The sequence below is a fragment of the Asterias amurensis genome, chromosome 17 (genome assembly GCF_032118995.1).
Source record: "Asterias amurensis chromosome 17, ASM3211899v1".
Lineage (NCBI taxonomy): Eukaryota > Metazoa > Echinodermata > Asteroidea > Forcipulatida > Asteriidae > Asterias > Asterias amurensis.
In genome coordinates this window covers 11,532,768-11,552,123 of record NC_092664.1, presented here as the reverse complement: position 1 = coordinate 11,552,123, position 19,356 = coordinate 11,532,768, and the positions used below count along the sequence as shown (strand labels likewise).

The 19,356-nt window shown below is 36.1% G+C and overlaps 1 protein-coding gene across 4 annotated transcripts in view; it reads left to right on the top strand.

The window, feature by feature from the left end:
• The window catches only part of LOC139949601 (insulin receptor substrate 2-B-like), a 119,495-nt gene that overhangs the window by 30,417 nt on the left and 69,722 nt on the right, over positions 1 to 19,356 (top strand). For all 4 annotated transcript variants that reach the window (XM_071948023.1, XM_071948024.1, XM_071948025.1 and 1 more), the window contains exons 3-4: positions 6,351 to 6,654; positions 9,223 to 9,362. In XM_071948023.1, the coding sequence (XP_071804124.1) occupies positions 6,351 to 6,654; positions 9,223 to 9,362 (444 nt within the window). The remainder of the gene's footprint in view (positions 1 to 6,350; positions 6,655 to 9,222; positions 9,363 to 19,356) is intronic.

Sequence of the window (19,356 nt, the reverse complement as noted above, 5' to 3'; positions counted from 1 at the left end):
CAATGGAGGTCTATTGATAGTATAAAACAGACTTTTTATGCAATATTTTATGTAAATTATTCAATTGGTCTTTGAAAACTTGCCATGTTCCAAATGTTTTTAAAAAATCGACCATCATTCCTGTGCCAAAACGTTCACCAGTTACTTGCCTTAATGACTACCGCCCTGTAGCTCTAACTTCAATTGTTATGAAATGCCTTGAAACTTTAATTAGCAACTTCATCCAATCTCAGCTGCCGCCTAAATTAGACCCTTTCCAGTTTGCGTACAAGGCTAACAGGTCAGTTGACGATGCAGTATCATGGTCTTTATTCAGAGCATCTCAGTTCCTCGATAAGAACGTCCCTAGCTATTGCAGGTTTTTATTTGTGGATTATAGTTCGGCGTTTAACACCATATCTCCTTTTAAATTGTTTGATAAACTTATAACTTTGAATTTTAACCATTCTTTGTGTCGTTGGATTTTAGATTTTTTATTGGATCGCTCACAGAAGGTTAGAATTGGTCAATGTTTCTCTAAGTCACTTGTCCTAAGTACAGGAGCACCACAAGGATGTATTTTATCTCCAATGCTGTACTCATTGTTTACGCATGATTGTGAAGTAAACTCTGTTAATAATTTTACGGTAAAATATGCTGACGACTAGGCCTGGGCGAATAATTCGAATATCCGGTTAATGGCGAATAGGTTTTCCTATCCGTAACCGCGAATGCCTTTTTTTTCTTAACCGGATATCCGCATAGGGCGCGAATAGCTATTTATAAACCGGATAGTTCTGTAATTACAACCAAGTAACCGGATATTCTTTAATATCCGAATATCCGCGGACGTCGGGCGACAACTGACATGAATGTTTTGTCTGAATCCTAATGAAACTTCTATTAAGACAGCATAAAACAGCATAAATTAAGTATTTAACTATGCTCACCTCCGTGAAGAGTCAAAACAATGACATTTCTGACGTAATTTGTTCAAAGATTACAAAAGTTTTCCTTCACGTAGAGTCATCCACGATCAAAAGAAAAAGCAAATCGCCAACTTTAAATTAGATCCGGTCATTTTTATGAATGAACCGAGTGACACTGTCTAAAACTAATATCAATCCGCCCAGAAGATCTCATTCACGAACAAACAGCGCCCTCTAGCGACAAAAAAAAAATTTTTCTAAATATTTTTTTATTTTTATTTTTTTTATAGCGCCCTCTAGCGGCGAAAAAAACTATTCGAATATCCGGTTAATTTCGGATAGTTGGCCAGCGGTATCCGAATAACAAAATTTCACTATTCGCCCAGCACTACTGACGACACTACATTAGGTGGACTAATTTTTAAGGACGATTCCATGTATCGGGATGAAGTTAATCATTTAGTTCAATGGTGTCACAACAATAACTTAGAATTAAATGTTCAAAAGACTAAGGAAATTATTGTAGACTTCAGAAGAAATCCAGACAAAGTTGAACCGCTAAATATTAATGGATCCGAAGTGGAAATTGTCGACTCTTTTAAATTTCTAGGAGTGCACATATCAAACGATCTTAAGTGGGTGACTCATGTTGATTCCATTGTTAGGAAGGCCCAGCAACGGTTGTTCTTTCTTAGAAGATTGAGGAGTTTTCGTGTCAGCCAAGATTTGCTGGTAAAGTTTTATCGGGCAGTTGTTGAGAGTATTTTGACACTCTCGATCACTGTCTGGTATGGCAACACCACGGCAGATGACCGAAAACGCCTCAATCGTGTAGTCGGTAATGCTAGCTTTATCATTGGTCGTGAGCTTCCTGCTTTGGATAAACTTTATACTGCTCGGGTTCTGAAGAAATCTAGATCTATTATTTCGGATGAATTTCACCCTGCGAACAGTTTGTTTGAATTAATGAGATCAGGTAAGCGATATAGAGCGACCAGAGCCGACTCCAACCGTACTCGCAATAGTTTTTATCCAAGTGCAATAAGGTTACTTAATGATTAATACTTTTTAATTTGTTTTGGGGGTTTGCAATTTTGTTACTGTTATTGTCTCTCTGCATATTGTGCGCCTACTGTTTATTTGTTCGTTATTGTATGCCTATGTGGTTTTAGGGTTTTCTGTATTTTTTGTAATTTTTGATTGTTAATATTTTTAGACTCGCAAGCCGAAGTGAATTTCACTGTATATGTATTTATATGTGTGACAATAAACAATTGAATTGAATTGAATTGAATTGAGAAACATTGTGAGGAATGGCTCCATCTTAAAGTCACCTGGAAGTGGTATTTTTTCAAAATAAAGCTTTTGTCACTAATGTATGTGTTTTGATGAGTAGAATGTGAATAAACAGTTAACTAATGTTTTAAAAAATCAGTTCTTGTGTTATTTACAAATTTAAGAGTAGACCCTGACCCGAGAGGGCGCTGTTCGTGACGTCAATCGAGGCAGACTTTGCCTGTAATGCGTAGAGTAAACACAATTGCAAAGTACATGTACGGACCAAGTCTTGAGTTTGTATGTTTCAAAACAATTTTTTTTGGTTTTTTTCCGGCAATGCCGACCAGGTGTATTGCTGCTGAATGCAGAAAAACACTTTTTGAAATGTACCAACTCACGACTTGGACGTACATGTACTTTGCACGCGTGTTTACTATACGCATTGCAGGCAAAGTCTGCCTCGATTGACGTCACCAAAGGGGTAGGCGGAGTCAGCCCCTCAAACAACTTTATATATTTTTTAAACATATAAATCGTGACAAACAATTATCAAAAAATTGTTTTATTGTTCGTAAGCATATAACTCTTATGTTTGAAAGAAAGGAAATTCTATTTCCAGGTGACTTTAAGTGATGTGTATTTATATTTATATTCTATATTTATTTAATTTCATTTAATGTAGTTTTTGAGAAAGAGGTATAGTTTTATCACTCAAGTATCAGAAGACTTCAGGCTTGCAGCCTTTTATTAGGGATTTGAAAGCACACACATATGTGCAACAAGGGTGTTTTTTTCTTTCATTGTTCTCTTGCAATGTCGATGACCAGTTGAGTTCAAATTTTCACAGGTTTGTTATTTTATGCATATGTTGGGATACACAAAGTGAGAATAATGGTGTTTGACAATACTTTACAAAAATAATTAGCTACTGTTACATGTAGCTCAGGACTGTAAGTGTAAGTGTCGTTTGTATTTTGTACTTTTGTTTTGTATGGATTTTTAATACAGCTTTGGTTTTGCATATTTTGGAGCTCTTGCCAAATGGAGTTTATCGTTAGGTGAAAAGAACCATTAATTTTTTAAAGAAAAACATTTGATTGTAGCTAGATGTTATTCAGTTATTCGAATTACTAAACATTCTTAACTTAATGCCCTTTTGATCAAATTATGGATTTGATCTTGCAATTAATGATCTTAAAGCACGTAGCCGACAGAATGTACGAATTGTATATCCTGCAAAAAACATTTAAAAATATGGTATTTTTTTGTAAAAAAGAACGTCAAAAAACATTCCAAACTTTGAGGTTTCTGATGAGAGAGCAAGATAGAGAGACAGTGTTACCCAAAGCCTACGTGCGGCTAGGTTCCGTAGTCAAATTGACGCATACAATATTGAACAATACAAAATTATTCCGTACAAGGTCGATGCTAAAAATAAACATTTCTGATCGCCAGTGATGTGGTCTGTACCCCTTGTTGTACGTTAGGCTGTATGGCAGATGCCTCAATGGCGCACAACCTGGATTACAACAACAAACACAACCATCGCAATGCCCTCCAATATTTTGTCACTTATTAAAGACGTGTTCGGCTCATTTGGCAGTTTTATTGTCATCTCTCTGGCTTTGACGGTGAGTCGTCAACCTTGGGTAGCAACCAAGCGTGAGATTAAGGTTGGCTTTGCTCATAGCTTCCGCCTGAGTCAAATTGGGGCTTAAAAGAATGTTTACAGAATTTGTAAAAAACAAAAATCATGAAGATAACAGATTTACCTGAAAATTCACAGTCTAATGATGATGAGAGTAGAAAACATCCCTTGAAATAATTCAGTCTGAAATGTCATATTTGATGATAAATAAATAATCTAATTTCCCGTTTGGAGTTTGTCTCTCAGTGGGTGTTTTATTCATTTTTGTTTGCATTGATGTCCTGCAAAATGTGTAATTGTTTTTTTCACTAATTTTGTGTGACCCAGATGGCAGATCGATCTCAAACTTCTACAAGTTTGTCAGTTAATGGTGGATTACTTAAAGTGCTAACACTCCCAGCCAAACCAATTTCATAATGTTCCTTTAATGTTGTAGTTCTCTCTCCTGTTAATATTCAAGGTGTTCGTTTAATGGGGAGGTGCAAGGATTAGCGAAGGCGAGAGAATTCAATTATACATTTTGAGCAATAATTTATAGCTAAACGTTGAATGAAAGAGACGGACCATGATTTGTTGGCGAGAACCGTGCGTATAGTTTGTGTGTGCTTTCTAAATTTGTCTTAAATTCTGTTTATGATTAGTGTATTTTATTTAAATTTTTTATTTTATTTATTTATTTTATTCAGCTTAAAAACAGCGCTGCTCCAATAACAGGATGGATACAAATATTTAACATTATAAAACACAAATTATTGCATATTCAAAAACAGTGGACACTATTGGTAATTACTCAAAATAATTATAGCATAAAACCTTACTTGGTAACGAGAAATGGGGAGCTGTTGATAGTATAAAACTTTGTGAGAAATGGCTCCCTCTGAAATGTTGTAGTTTTCGAGAAAGAAGTTATTATCTACGAATTTTGATTTCGAGACCTCAGAATTAGATGAGGTCTCGAAATCAACTTGCATCACAACTTTGTGTGACAAGGGTGTTTTTTCTTTCATTATTATCTTGCAAATTGGACGACCAATTGAGCTCAAATTTTCACAGGTTTGTTATTTTATGCATGTTGGGATACACCAAGTGAGACAACTGGTCTTTGACAAGTACCAATAGTGTCCAGGGGTCGATTTCACAAAGAGTTACTTGACTAGTCCTAACTTAGGACTAGTCCTAGGAGATTAACAAATTGCATGGATAGTCCTAAGTTAGGACGAGTAACTGGTCCTAACTCGAGATAAGACTAGTCCTAACTCTTTGTGAACTCCACCCCTGGGTCTTTAACTATATGCTTCAATTGCAGGAAATTTGTTAAATGAGACTTAGCCCAAAAAATTGTTTTATCACTCAACACTTTATAAAATAGTATGGGGCCTAGTCAATACAGTTTTGCTCCAAGACAATGCAACCATGAATATTAGTTGAAATTATATATAATTTGTTTGTTTGTAAAGACTTGTTCCTTTGGATTGTAGAATTTATGTAAACTCACTAGACTGAAAGGGAATTCCTCATAGACCATGAGTATTTAAAATTGCTTAAAAATCATTAGTGTCATGGCCAAGTGGTCTTGATCATTGGGTACAAGTTGTGGTCGTGAAGCCATCGGAGTGTGAGTTTGATTCTTGGTCATAACACTTGTGTCCTACATGTATGTACATGTAATTGAGCGAGGTTTTCAGTTTGATTGCTTCACTTGACCCATGGGTTTAAATGGGTACTTGCGAGGGTAGAGGTTGATGTTGTGTATGAAAAAGCCACTGGAGCGCCACAACAGGGCCCAATTTCATGGCTCTGCTTACCGCCGAGTTCTGCGCTTACGATCGCGATTCCCCGCTTACGTGCAAGCGCCGAATTTCTGCGCTAGCCTTGTAAGCGTAGAATGCCTAGTAACGTGAAGTACGCATGCGCAGAAGCCAAAATTCGCCGCTAACCCGTGAAATACGATTGCCGTAAGCACAGAACTCCCTGCTTACGTGCAAGCGCTGATTCTGTGCTTACGGTAAGCAGAGCCATGAAATTGGGCCCAGCTCTTTGGAAGCCCAGGGCTGTGTATTACTCCTTAGGGAAATAAGCAAGATTACAGAAATGATATTGGACCAATGACAGGGCAATAATGCAAAGCGAATTGATATGGTTATTGTAAAATGTGCTACACATGTACACATGTGCCATGTATTTGGGTACAGGGATGTGATTTCTCTGTTTTAAACTGAAATCTTTTTTTTTTAACCCCCTCTCATAAAAAAACGAAGCAAGTAGTAATAATATCAATTATAATAAAAAAAAAAATTATATATTTTTTTTAAATAATTAAGATCAAGTTCTTTCAAATATGAAGATAATAAATATTGTAGATAACGGATTTCAAAACCAAATTGCAAGCTTTGGGCTCTCAGTTCAGATGTTTTTTAATAGCCGATTTCACCCCTGTTTATAAGAACTAGTAATTATTATTGTTAAACATTAAAACATAACTCAAATAATCGTTGTTTTTCTTGTCACTTCTCCAGACAATGAGGAAGAAGTTCTTTGTACTCCGCTGCGAGAGCAGCACGGGCCCCGCCCGTCTGGAGTACTTTGACAGCGAGAAGAAATTCCGCATCGGCTCCCTCTCCAAGCGAACTATCGACCTCAAGACGTGTTTCAACATCAATAAGAAGTCGGACTCGAAGCACAAGCACGCCATTGCGTTGTACACGAGAGATGATTGTTTCCCCATCGTTGCTGACGATGAGAACGCACTCAATGAATGGCTGCAGGCGTTGTTGCTACAGCAACAGGTTGATGCTGATGGTGTGCCTGTGCCGACATTTGGTATGTATAACTATTACAGTACGAATACAAACGCCACAGAAACAAATAATTTAAAGGCACTGGACACATTGGTAACTGGTGTATCACACTCTTGGTGTATCCCAACATACAATGTATGCATTTATAAGATAATTAACCTGTGAAAATTTGAGCTCAATTGGTCATCGAAGTTGCAAGAGCATATTGCACTATTTTGTCTGCTTCCAGATGCCTTAAAAATGCTTCAGGCCTGGAGTCTTGTTATATGAGAAATAAGAGGTGAAAACATGTGATAAACTTTCAAGGTTTATACATTCTCCTTAAAAGCACTGGACAAAATTTGGTAATTGTCAAAGACCAGTACTCTCACTCGGTGTATCACAACGTTTGTATGAAATAATAAATCTGTGAAAATTTTAAATCAATTGTTCATTGAAGTTGCAAGAGAATAATGGAAGAAAAAAACACACTTGTTGCCGAACTTTTTGTGCTTTCAGATGCCTAACATAAAAGGCTTTAGGCCGGAAGTCTTTTTATCAAAATCTTTGCTACTTCAGAGGTTTGTTATTTTATGCATTTGTTGGTACCAATTGAGAATATTCTCAATTGAATGTATTATAATGGTCTTTGACAGTTACCAAATGCGTCCAGTGCCTTTAATATGAAAACGTATTCCCTAGAAAAAAGTCTCCCTTATCATGGTGAAAAAAAAATAGTCAAATCAAATCAATTAACGTGATTGATTTGTAGTTTTATTGAGACAGGGTAGCGATATCAGTATTTCCAACTGATATCCCTGAGGGTCTTAGACACAAACAGTAAAAAGTTAAACAGTGAAATACAAAGAGCAATTAAAGGCACTGGACATTATTGGTAATAAAATCACTGTTGTTAGCCTGAAAACATACCTTGTTAACCAGCAATGGAGAGCTGTTGATAGTATAAAACACAGTGAGTAACGGCTCCCTCTGACGTAACATAGTTTTCAAGAACGAAGTAACTTTCCGCTAAAATATTTGAATTTGACGTAGTTTTTGAAAAAGAAGTAATTTTCCACAAATTTGATTTCGAGACCTCAAGTTTAGAATTTGAGGTCTCGAAATCAAGCATCTGAAAGCTTACATCTTTGTGTGACAAGGGTGTTTTTTTCTTTCGTAGTTATCTCTCAACTCCGACGACCAATCAAGCTCAAATTTTCAGAGCTTTGTTATTTTATACATATGTTGAGATACACCAAGTGGGAAGACTGGTCTTTGACAATAACCAAAAGTGTCCAGTGTCTTTAAAGGGTATTGTATATATGTACTTTTTCCTAACAAAAAACACAATGTCCACAGATTTACATTAAACTTATACAGTTTGAAGATTATGATAGTAGAAAGCTTCCCTTGAAATTTTATATACTGAGGTGCTGTAGTTTTTGAGAAAGGAGTAAAAGTAATAGTTTTCGTCTCAGTTTTAGCATGTAAAAACGTATTAACCAGTTATGCTATGGTTTTGGTATAATATCATAACTGGTTAAGAGGATTTTACATGCTGAAATCATTTTGGTCTCATGAGACGAAAATGATTTTTGTGACTTGTTTTATTCATTTCTCAAAAACTACACAATCTTAGTTAGTAATATTTGAAGGGAAGCTTTCCACTATCATTCTCTTCACACCCTGTAAGTTTAATGTAAATCTGTGGACATTTTGAAAAAGTACCCAAATCCTTTAAAGTACACATCTTGCAGAAAAACCTGCCTAGGCTTCAGGATTTTTATTTTTCATAATTTGAGAGCTGTATCATTAAAGGATTTGGGTATTTTTTGTTTTATGAACACAATGTCCACTGATGAACATTAAAGACAATGGACACTATTGGTAATTGCCAAAGACCCGTCTTCTCACTTGCTGTAGCTCAACAAATGCACAAAATAACAAATGTGGAAATTTGAGCTCAATCGGTCATCAAAGTTGGGAGATAGTAAAAAAACACCCCTGCCGCACAGCGTAGGCACTTTCAGATGCTTGATTTTAAGACCTCAAATTCAAAATCTGAGGTCTCATAATCAAATTCGATGAAAATTACTTCTTTCTCGAAAACTATATCACTTCAGAGGGAGCCGTTTCTCACAACGTTTTGTAATACCTCTCCCCATTACTCGTATCAAGTAAGGTGTTGTGCTAAAGATTGTTTTGAGTAATTGCCAATAGTGGTCACTGCCTTTAAACTATCACTGTTTGACGATAATAATAGTAGAAAGCTAAACCTTAAAATTTTATTTGCTGAGGTGCTGTAGTTTTTGAGAAATAAATAAAACAATGTCTCGAAAATATGTTGTACATGCTAAAATAATTTTTGTCTCCTTAGACGATTTATTTTTGTGACTTTTTTTACTGATTTCTCAAAATAAAAATATTACAGCACCTCAGCAAGTAAAATTTTCGGGGAAGCTTGCTACTATCATTATCCTCAAACTGTGTGAGTTTGATGTTAATCTGTGGACATTATGTTTTGTGTCCTCCAAAAACCAGTTAGACGCTTAAACACTGCAGAGTTGAAAGTGATAAAAATTGAAATTGATAAATTGTTTTATGTTTGTAGAGCATGTATGGCAAGTGACGGTCAAGCCGAAAGGTTTGGGCTCAAGTAAAGGTCTGAGTGGGAACTATCGTCTCTGCTTAACGACCACTACCATCAATCTTGTCAAGATGAACTGTGAAGATGAAGATTTGGAATTCTCAGTAAGTAACAAACCTCTTCTCCCCCCCCCCCCATTTCACCTCCCACATGAGACAGTTCCTTCTTTTTTTTTCCGTTCCAATCAAGCATGCAGCTGATAAAGCTGATTTCTTCTGTTTCTTTTTCTCTTTCTCGTTTTATGTTTTTTCAAAACTGAAGATGAGGATTTGGAATCCTCAGTGAGTCATGAACCACTCCCCATTCTACACACCCACCCCCACCCCCACCCCCACACAGGCCTCGTTAACGAGAACAACCCTGTGAATGTTAACAATGCACGCCCTGGATTGGTTGAATGAGCGTGGGCGTATTCTGCGTGGAGCATATTAACCAATAGAGTGCGTTCTCTTAGCGGCGTGATCGTTATTGTTTTTGTTATCGCTGCAGTGTGACTTGTCCTTTACTGTACTTTATCTTTAAGTACCGTTCAGGCATGCAACTTTTCAGCTGGTAAAGCAACCTCATTCCCAGGGGTGATCGATCTCACCGCGCCATTTTTTCCCAGCATGCCTTCCTCGATCATAACCCCTGGAATTGGCAAATTTAAATGTGCTTTTTATGCTAGCACATTTAAATGAGCCATAAATGAGCGTACATATTCATTATTCAATGTATTTCGTCTTAAAGAATGTTTTTGTTTTTGTTTAAAAAAAAACAAGTTCGTGTCATAAAAACGCGGGCGTGATCAACATACAAATATCTTAAAACTACTAACGCATAACCAATTTCCTGAGCCAATCAGCGAGTTTTTTTTTTAGTACATCCCTCCCAGGGGTTAGTGACGAGAGGTATCGATACGGCGCACTGCCCATGGTAGCGAGGCTCCGTTCAGGCATGCAACTTTTTAGCTGGTAAAGCTGTTTCATGTGATTCCCTCTGTTTATCTTCTCGCAAAGTAGTCAGGGTTCCCCACAGGGCTCAATTTCATAGAGTTTTTTTTTAAAGGATAAAAAACAGCTAAGCACAACAAAATTATGCTTACCAGAATAAGGTTACCAGCAATACCATGTCACCGTTCCAGACCAGAATCAATGTTTGGGTTAAAAGGAAGATAACCTCTACCATCTGAGCTAAGATAGACACGTGTTGGCAGTCTCTTAATTTTGTCAATACTTTTGTTTTGCTTAAATCGAAACTCCAAACAAATTTGTGTTTATTGGTCTATTGTAACTCATTTTCAAGGATATTTTTACATGTAGGTTGTTTTTTTCTGAAATGTTTATTGTTGTGACTTTTTACTCAAAGTCCAGTATCTAAGGATTTAAACAAGAAAAGAAAGGCAGACAATCAGCTTGTTCATGTGTGATGTCAGTGTTACCATGGTGATGCTTCCATCAATAAAGGAATAAACACATTCTTGTGCTCTAAGGGATGGAGAACTTTTGATATTTTGCAAGTGTACACGGGAATTATTTTGTACAAGTAGAAGTCATGTTACCGGCAACAACATTCATCAAATGAACTGGGAAAAAAGATAGATCTACACATGTAAAATTGCACCACATTACCTTGTAAAACATTACATGGTGTTATCAAAATTTGGTCTCATCATTCAAACGAAGTCCCACATCTTGCAGGAAATACTGTGTTACATCGCCAGGAGCGTCACTAGTGACGGCCATGTATAAGAATCCACAGTTACTATTATTATTAAAAAAAAGAAAAATGATTTGCTCAAATCTTGGGTTAAATTTACAACTCGTCTTCCTTTTTTTCCTGAGAGGTATTATTAATAATGAAAACCTGTAAAGCGCACAAACCCAACAAAGTGGTCAGGCCCTAAATACAAAAAAAATAAAAATTAAAAATTAAAACGTAAGCCTAAGCTGAGAAAAAAACACATTTTGGAACCAATGTGGTATAGAAATTAATACAAAGTTTCTAAGAAAACATTGAAGATTAAAAAACAAAAACAAACCATTTACTCAAATACCTGTTTGAAAAGATGTGTTTTAATTTTTTTTTTAAATTGGGTTAATAAAAAAACAGACAAATTTATTAGTGCAGGCAATTTGTTTGATAGGCAATGGGCAGCATGTGACAAAGATCGGTCTCCCCATGAATGATTTGATATGGGCTCAATAAGGAGGCTAGAATTGTAAGACAGGAGTTTGCGAGGAGGATTGTATGGGTGGAGAAGATCATCAATCTAATGCAGCTGGGCATTTTTAGAAACTGATGGAAATTTTTTCTTTACAAAATGATGTTAAAGGAACCGGTGCCTTGGATCGGTCGAGTTGGTCTTTGAAAAGCGTTTGTAACCGTTTTTTATAAAATGCATATGGGTAGAAAGATTTTGTAAAAGTAGAATACAATGGTCCACACAAACATGCCTCGAAATTGCGTGGTTTTCCTTTTACCTCGTCGACTAACACGTCGGCCATTTATGGGGGTCAAAATTTTGACTCCCATAAATGGCCGACCATGTTAGTTCGCACAGTAGAAGGAAAACCACGCAATTTCGAGGCAAACTTGAGTGGATCATTGTATTCTACTTTTTAAACATCTTTCCAACCGTATGCATTTTATAAAAAACGGTTACAAACGCTTTTGTTTTGACCAACTCGTCCGACCCAAGGCAACGTGTTCCTTTAATTCAATTCAATAACTATTATTCAATCCATACTGAAAACTCATGTTTTAAAAGGTATGTTTGAATACAAGAAATTGTTAAGGGCCTCTGGCGTTTTGACCGTAGCAGAGTCTTTCGCAAAGCCTTAAAAAAAAGTCTGTTTGGACTCGCAGAAACTGTGGATTGTCTACTTGTCAAATCTTGATGCAGAAACAGATGTAATAATAGGCCCTACTAGTATAACATTTGTAAAGCGCCTAATTAATGGACCCTTCCCATGAAATATGCCAATCACATTCACGCATGCGTACAAACCCTGTTGGTTGGCAAACGCCATAGAGTTGTGCACTGAGCAGACGCGCAATCGCGTCTGCGTCACGCACCCACTAGCCGTGTACAAAACAGCGCGATGTTCCCTCATTTTGCCAACCAAAACGTTAATGCGCACGCGCTACGTGCAATTTACATATTTCATGGGAAGGGTCTATTACCAATAGTGTCCCCTGTCTTTAAACAGTTAAAGCCAATATGGTACACTTTCGGTAAAAAAAAAAAAAAAAAGTTCACATACTTACAAATAATTTAAAGGGTTTACAGAAGGTAATGGTGAAAGACTCCTCTTGAAATATTGTTCCATGAAATGCTTTACTTTTTGAGAAAACATTAAAACAATATCGATTCTCGCTTGCGAGATTTACGGATTTACTGTTAACACATGTCATATCACAGCGAAACGTGCAGAAACTAGGATGGGTTTTCCCGTTATTTTCTCCCGACTCCAATGACCGATTGAGCCTAAATTTTCACAGGTTTGTTATTTTATGTATCAGTTGTGGTACACGAAGTGTGGGACTTGGACAATACTGTTTACCGATCAGTGTCCAATGGCTTTAAAGAGAACAATAAAGTATACAATAATAATACTGATAGTGGCTCCTGTTAAAGTGCACATATCCATCACTCAGTGATGCTGAAGGCGTCTTAACATTTGATATTTTCCTGCAAGGTGTGTGGGACTACATTTGAATAATGAGACCTACTCCTTTTACATAGCACCTTGTATAGGATTATAAGGTGCTGTGGGAGAAGAATAACCCAAACAAAACAAAAACCTGGCCTAAAAATAACGATTCGTTGTTATTTTCTGTTCCCTAAGTAGCCAGGTTGAGGGAATATCTGGAGTCATTCCCACATGGCTGAGGCTTGGAGAGAAAATTAACTTTCAGAATGTATCCCTCTTGTTATCGAGAGAGTTCTCGCTCTTTTGGCTCATATTTTGCGTGGGTGAGGATGATGAGGTCTCACCAGAATTATGCAAACTCTTCAAGGATCTCAACCAAATTCCTTAAAAAAAAATATGCAGAGGAATGCTACATATTTAGCTGGTTGAAATAAATGAAAATGACATTAAAATCAAGCGAATATTGAAATATTAAGTAACAATATCCCACAGCTTTGTACCATCGCCTGGGTGTAACAAATATATTGTTTCTGTCACTTCCTGTGAAAGTCAATCTCTGTTAATATTGTCAATCTGACAGAGATTAAGGTGTCATGAAATGAAATCTCGTCTAAATTTCATCAAAGTGCATTGCCCAGTTAGTTTCAAAGATATCTCATACCATGGCAATATACAGTAACAGATCATTGAACCGTGCCCCGAGGAAAGATGTGAGAGAAAATACTAAAAAAATACTAAAAATAAGTGGACGGAAGGGCAGAATAAGTTAGAATTTGTAAAGTGCTCACGTTTCTTGGTGCTAAATTACATGCCATGTGGTTTTGTTTTTCATGTTGGGGGGGGTGGCTTCTTCTTGAAGTCAGAGAGATACGATCTGTAGCACGCGATAAAAAACGGAGAGATCGTTCCAAAATATCCGCAGGCCATTTCTCTTTAATCTGTACCTGTATCAGTGACTGTTAGGACTGTGGATTGTGCCCACAGAAAGAACAGGGGAGGTGGGCGGGGAGTGGGGGGGTTGTGAGTAGAAGTTTTACCCCGAGAGTTGCTAAGAGAGATTGTGAAATTTGACCTGCTGACAGCAGAAAATGGTATTGATAGAAGATGGTAAAGTGTGTGTTTTTCTTGGCGCATAACTGAATTTAAGGAGTTCTCACGTTTCTTGAGGGTAGCAATGCTCACAGTCATTCACCTTTAATTTCCTTAGTTTGAACGGCTTTGTGTTAAGATAATTAATTACTGTGAATGGTGTTTTTATTTTAGTAATTTAATTTGTAATTTGAGACCACCCATAAACCATTTTGCCTAACAGTTGGCTCTCGTTATAAAGAGCAATATTAAATGGTTTTAGTACTTTTTGTTCACCACAAAACACAAATGTCCACAGATTACATTTCTGGCAATTTTGATCAAGCTACACTGTACCAGCACAAAGAGTTGTGGTTCATCACAATGGATTCAGAAAGAGTTATGATAAAATATTACTTGCTGAAGTGCTGTAGTTTTTTTAGAAAATGAGACAATTTCATGAACAATTGATATTTATTATTTCACCACACTTTTAATTGTAATTTTTTTTGTTATCTTACACTTCCTGTTCAGTGCTTAGAAACCTTGTATTAAGCGCTATATAAATGCATGTTATTATTATTATTGTTATTATTATTATTATTATTATTATTATTATTATTATTATTATTATTATTATTATTATTATTATTATTATTATTATTATTATTATTATTATTATCATTATTATTATGTACAACGGATTTAAGCGACTCTCCTGAAATTATTGCACTGCAGATTTCAGGTTTTTTTTCCTTAAAAGCTTGACAAATAATAACTTCTACAAACTACAGAAATAGTCTCAAAATAGGTAAAGGAAATTTGTTTTCGCCCTGTACACAATCGGGGATGAGAAATGTCAGACTTTAATTCAGACCTTTTGATTTCCGCCCGCTGGGAAAAAGTACTAAAATGTAGCTGTACTTTTCTTCAGGTATAAAGAAGCCATGCTCTACTTCTCAAGTATACTGTTCCCTTTAGATTCTCACCAAAAGCCCAGTGTGCGACTTCTGGGATTACACAAAAGGTGTTAATGTCACCTTTTCTACATATTTCAGTCAATTTGAATCCTAGCTCAGAATTTTTGGTTTGAATTTTTTTCACTCCTGCATATATCGAACTAGCATTTGAACATTTTGTAAACATTGAATTGTTTATGAACACTATGAATATTTAAAAAGGGAAGGTACACGTTCGGTAATTACTCAAAAGAAACATTAACTTAAAAACTGACTTGGTAACTAGCATTGGAGAGCTGTTGATAGTATAAAACATTGTGGGAAACGACTCCCTCCGAAGTAATGTAGTTTTTGAGAAAGAGGTAATTTCCCACTAAAATAATAAAAGACTTCTAGCTAGAAGTCTTTTACTCCTATCTGAAAGCACACAGATTCGTCCAACAAGGGTGTTTTTTCTTTCATCATTTTCTCCCAACTCCGATGACCAATTGAGCTCAAATTTTCACAGGTTTGTTATTTTATGCATATGCATATATCAAAACATTAGGCCCTTATCTTTTTTGGAACTTTTTTTTAGCAAAACAATTATATAAATGTAACTACAATTTATTTGTCCTTTTATAAATTGTATCATGTTGAAAACATGTGCCTAATCAACAGGGGGAAAATAAGAAAGACATACAGAAAAGGAAAAACCCCCTGTAACTTAATTCTGTGCTTGTTTTTGAACAACAAAACAGCTTCAGGTATGTGGCAATTCTTCTGCTGGGATAATTTAAACTATGTGTTGAAAGCACGTAACTACATGTAGATCGACAAGAAAAACAAGAGCTTTGGCACTCAAGAGAAATACCAATGTTGACAGTCAGTCTTGTTAATAAATTGTTTTCATGGGAAAAAAAATCAGGAATTCGGGGACATAATAACTTCATAACAAGAGACACTCTTAATTCATAAAGACTATGGACAACAAAGATATTTCCCACCAGAAACAACTGCGTGTGTGTGCATATTGGCACAACAAGCTCATCAACAGCGACAACTTGATGTTATTTCAATAAATGACAAAAAATGTCAAACGTGTTGCTGCAAGATCATTTGAGACAGATAACGGAACATGCCTTGAGGATGGTACTGTGTGCGTGTTTATATCCATGGTCTGACCACGGAGGTGAATCTGTTTTGGATTTGATAGTGAACGCACCCCCCCCCCCCCTAAAAAAAAAAAAAAAACAAAAAAAAAAAAAACATAAAAATGTTGATTTTTGTTTAATACCAGGCTTGTGGCTCCTTCAGTTTTTAAGAAACATTGGTTGATGTAGAAGGAAAAACTATGTTTCTAAATTGTATTCATTCCATGTGTTGTTGATATCTGTGTGTCTGTTCAAACATTCTTTAACAGTGTACAGTATGGCAACAATATTTTGCCATACAGTAGACGTCATGAACATTGACCAATGGAAACACGTAGAAGCGGTCGCACAGAGGGCGGTCGAGCTCAGCGTTCTTCGGGTTCTATTTCCTTGGTCACTTTGCACAATCTCTTCAGTTCTATTTTTCTTTTCACTTGTCATTGCTGTTATTAGAGGGAGAGTTACACATAATTATACAAAGCATCATTTACCTACATGTAGGCACCTCTCGACAGACTCTCCTCTCAAACCCACTCTGTGTTCACGACGAGAATCGCAAAAGGTGTCCCATCTAACGCTTGAGCAAACAGCTCCTCGTTTTCTTCTTAGTTCAGACCGGAGAGCGTTGCCAAGGAAACAAAGTGAGAGGCAGAGATGCAATTGTAGATGTGATTGTATTACGCATAGTGTTGTCCCAGTGGAAGTCTAACACATTGCGTAAAGAGAAAACCAAAAATTGATTTCCTCCGCCTCTTTGACCTTTTTTTCTCTCTCTTAAAGGCACTGGATACGTTTGATAATTACTCCAGATATATTTTAGCATAAAATCTTACTTGGTAACAAGCAGCAGGGAGCTGTTGATTGTATAAAACATTGTGAGAGACAGCTCCCTCTGAAAGTAACGCAGTTTTTGAGTAAGAAGTAATTCCTCACTAAAGTATTTGAGTCTGAGAAAGGGTGTTTTTTCTATTATGTTGAAACTTTGACAACCAATTGAGCTCAGTTTTTCACAGATATGTGATTTGTTTGGATTAATCAAGTGATAATACAACTCTTTGTTTAAAATGTCAATGTACTTTTTCCTAAAACAAACCACAATGTCCACAGATTTACATTAAACTTACACAGTTTGAAGATCATGATAGTAGAAAGCTTCCCATGAAATTTTATTTATTGAGGTCATGTAGGTTTTGAGAAAGGAGTTAAAACAAACAAATTTCGTCTCAGTTTTAGCATGTAAAATCTATTAACCAGTTATGCTATGGTTTTGGTATAATATCATAACTGGTTAATGGGATTCTACATGCTAAAATAATTTTCGTCTTCCTGAGACGAAAATGAATTGTGACTTGTTTTAAGTCATTTCTCAAAAACAACCTCAGTTAGTAATACTTGACGGGAAGCTTTCCACTACCATTATCTTCAAACCCTGTAAGTTTAAATGTAAATCTGTGGACATTTTGAAAAAGTACCCGAATCCTTTAACCAATGATGTCCAGTGCCTGCTCAACATGTTTAACAGGCATGATACTCTTCCTACTTAAGTCTGATAGTTTCTGAATTTGTTTTTCGCCTTTGGACAATTTGGAAAAAATTGCGATAAATTACATGAGGCTGAAGAGTCTTTGAGACTAAGAGCCTTTCTGTTTGTACATGTACATGTAGGTCAGCCCTTGTACTCAAATGTTCCTACATGGTATGTACTTTTTTCCAAGGACCAAATGTCATGCCTGTTTGAAGACAGTGGCCATATTGGTAATTACTCAAAATAATTATTAGCATAAAACCTTTCTTGGTGACAAGTAATGGGGAGAGGTTGATGGTATAAAACATTGTGAGAAACAGCTCCCCTCTGAAGTGACGTAGTTTTCGAGAAAGAAGTAATTTTCAACGACTTTGATTTCGAGACCTCAAGTTTAGAATTTGAGGTCTCGAAATCAAGCATCAGAAAGCACACAACTTCGTGTGACCAGGGTGTTTCTTCTTTAATTACATGTATTATCTCGCAAATTCGACGACCGATTGAGCAAAACTTTTCACAGGTTTGTTATTTTATGCATATGTTGAGATACACCAAGTAAGAAGACTGGTATTTGACAATTACCAATAGTGTCCAGTGTCTTTAAGAATGTCCTGCAAACGTAGAAGTATAAATGTATTGCATTTTTTGCTTAATGTAGAACCCTTGAATTTGATACACAGGTTCATTGTGTCAAGAATGGGGTTCCAATCAAATCATTTCATGTTTGCTTTTAGGCAAAGTGCCGACTGCGAAATGCCATTGACAAGAAAAGACGGTTGCTGAAACGGTTGCAATTACTATAAAAGTTGCCGAGCATCGGCTTACACGGCAGAGTATGTCCAAAGTGGTTTCATCTTACCATGCTTCAATAGAAAAATAAAGAACACATGCTCTTCACTTTAATGCTTCAAAGTGCCGGAAAAGTTGCCTTTGGGTAAAAATTAATTACCCGATGTTACAATTTATATTATATTTAGCTGTTTTTACAGAAAAGTAAAAACTCAAAGAGTCTTGCTTAAAGGGTTTTGGTACTTTTTGTCTGGCACAAAAACACAAACTTAAACAGATTTTCATTAATCTTACACAGTTTAAAGATAATGATGGTAGAAAGCTTCCCTTAAAGGGCCTATGTAACTTTTGTAGGACAAAAAACACAATGTCCAAAGATCTACACTAAACTTACACAGTTTGAAGATAATGGTTGTAGAAAGCTTCCCTTAAAATATTACGTGCTGAGGTGCTGTAGTTTTGGGGAAATTAGTAAAACTATGTCATGAAAATAATTTTTGTCTCATGAGACGAACATTATTTTAATCATTTACAAACATATTTTCATGACATTGTTTTACTCATTTTATAAAAACTACAGCACCTCATAAAGTAATATTTGAAGGGAAGCTTTCCACTATCATTATCTTCAAACCCTGTAAGTTTAATGTAAATCTATGGACATTTTGAAAAGGTACCTAAATCCTTTAAAATATAACTTGCTGTGGTGCTGCAGTGTTTGAGAAGTTAGTTACATGTAAACAATTTTACCAAAAATCACTCTTGTCGCAAAATTATTTTAGAAGGTCAGATGGATTTATGAAACTCTCATGAAAACATTGCTCCGTGATTTTTCTTTTCAAACAAGAAACTTGCTGACTAGTGAAGCTGAAACATCTATAGGTTATAATTATAGTACAATCATCTTCATGCACAGTGAGTACATATACATGTAGGTATGTATTCATATCGTGGATAGGCTCAAGGAAGGCTGTTTTTTTCCGGTTGAAACG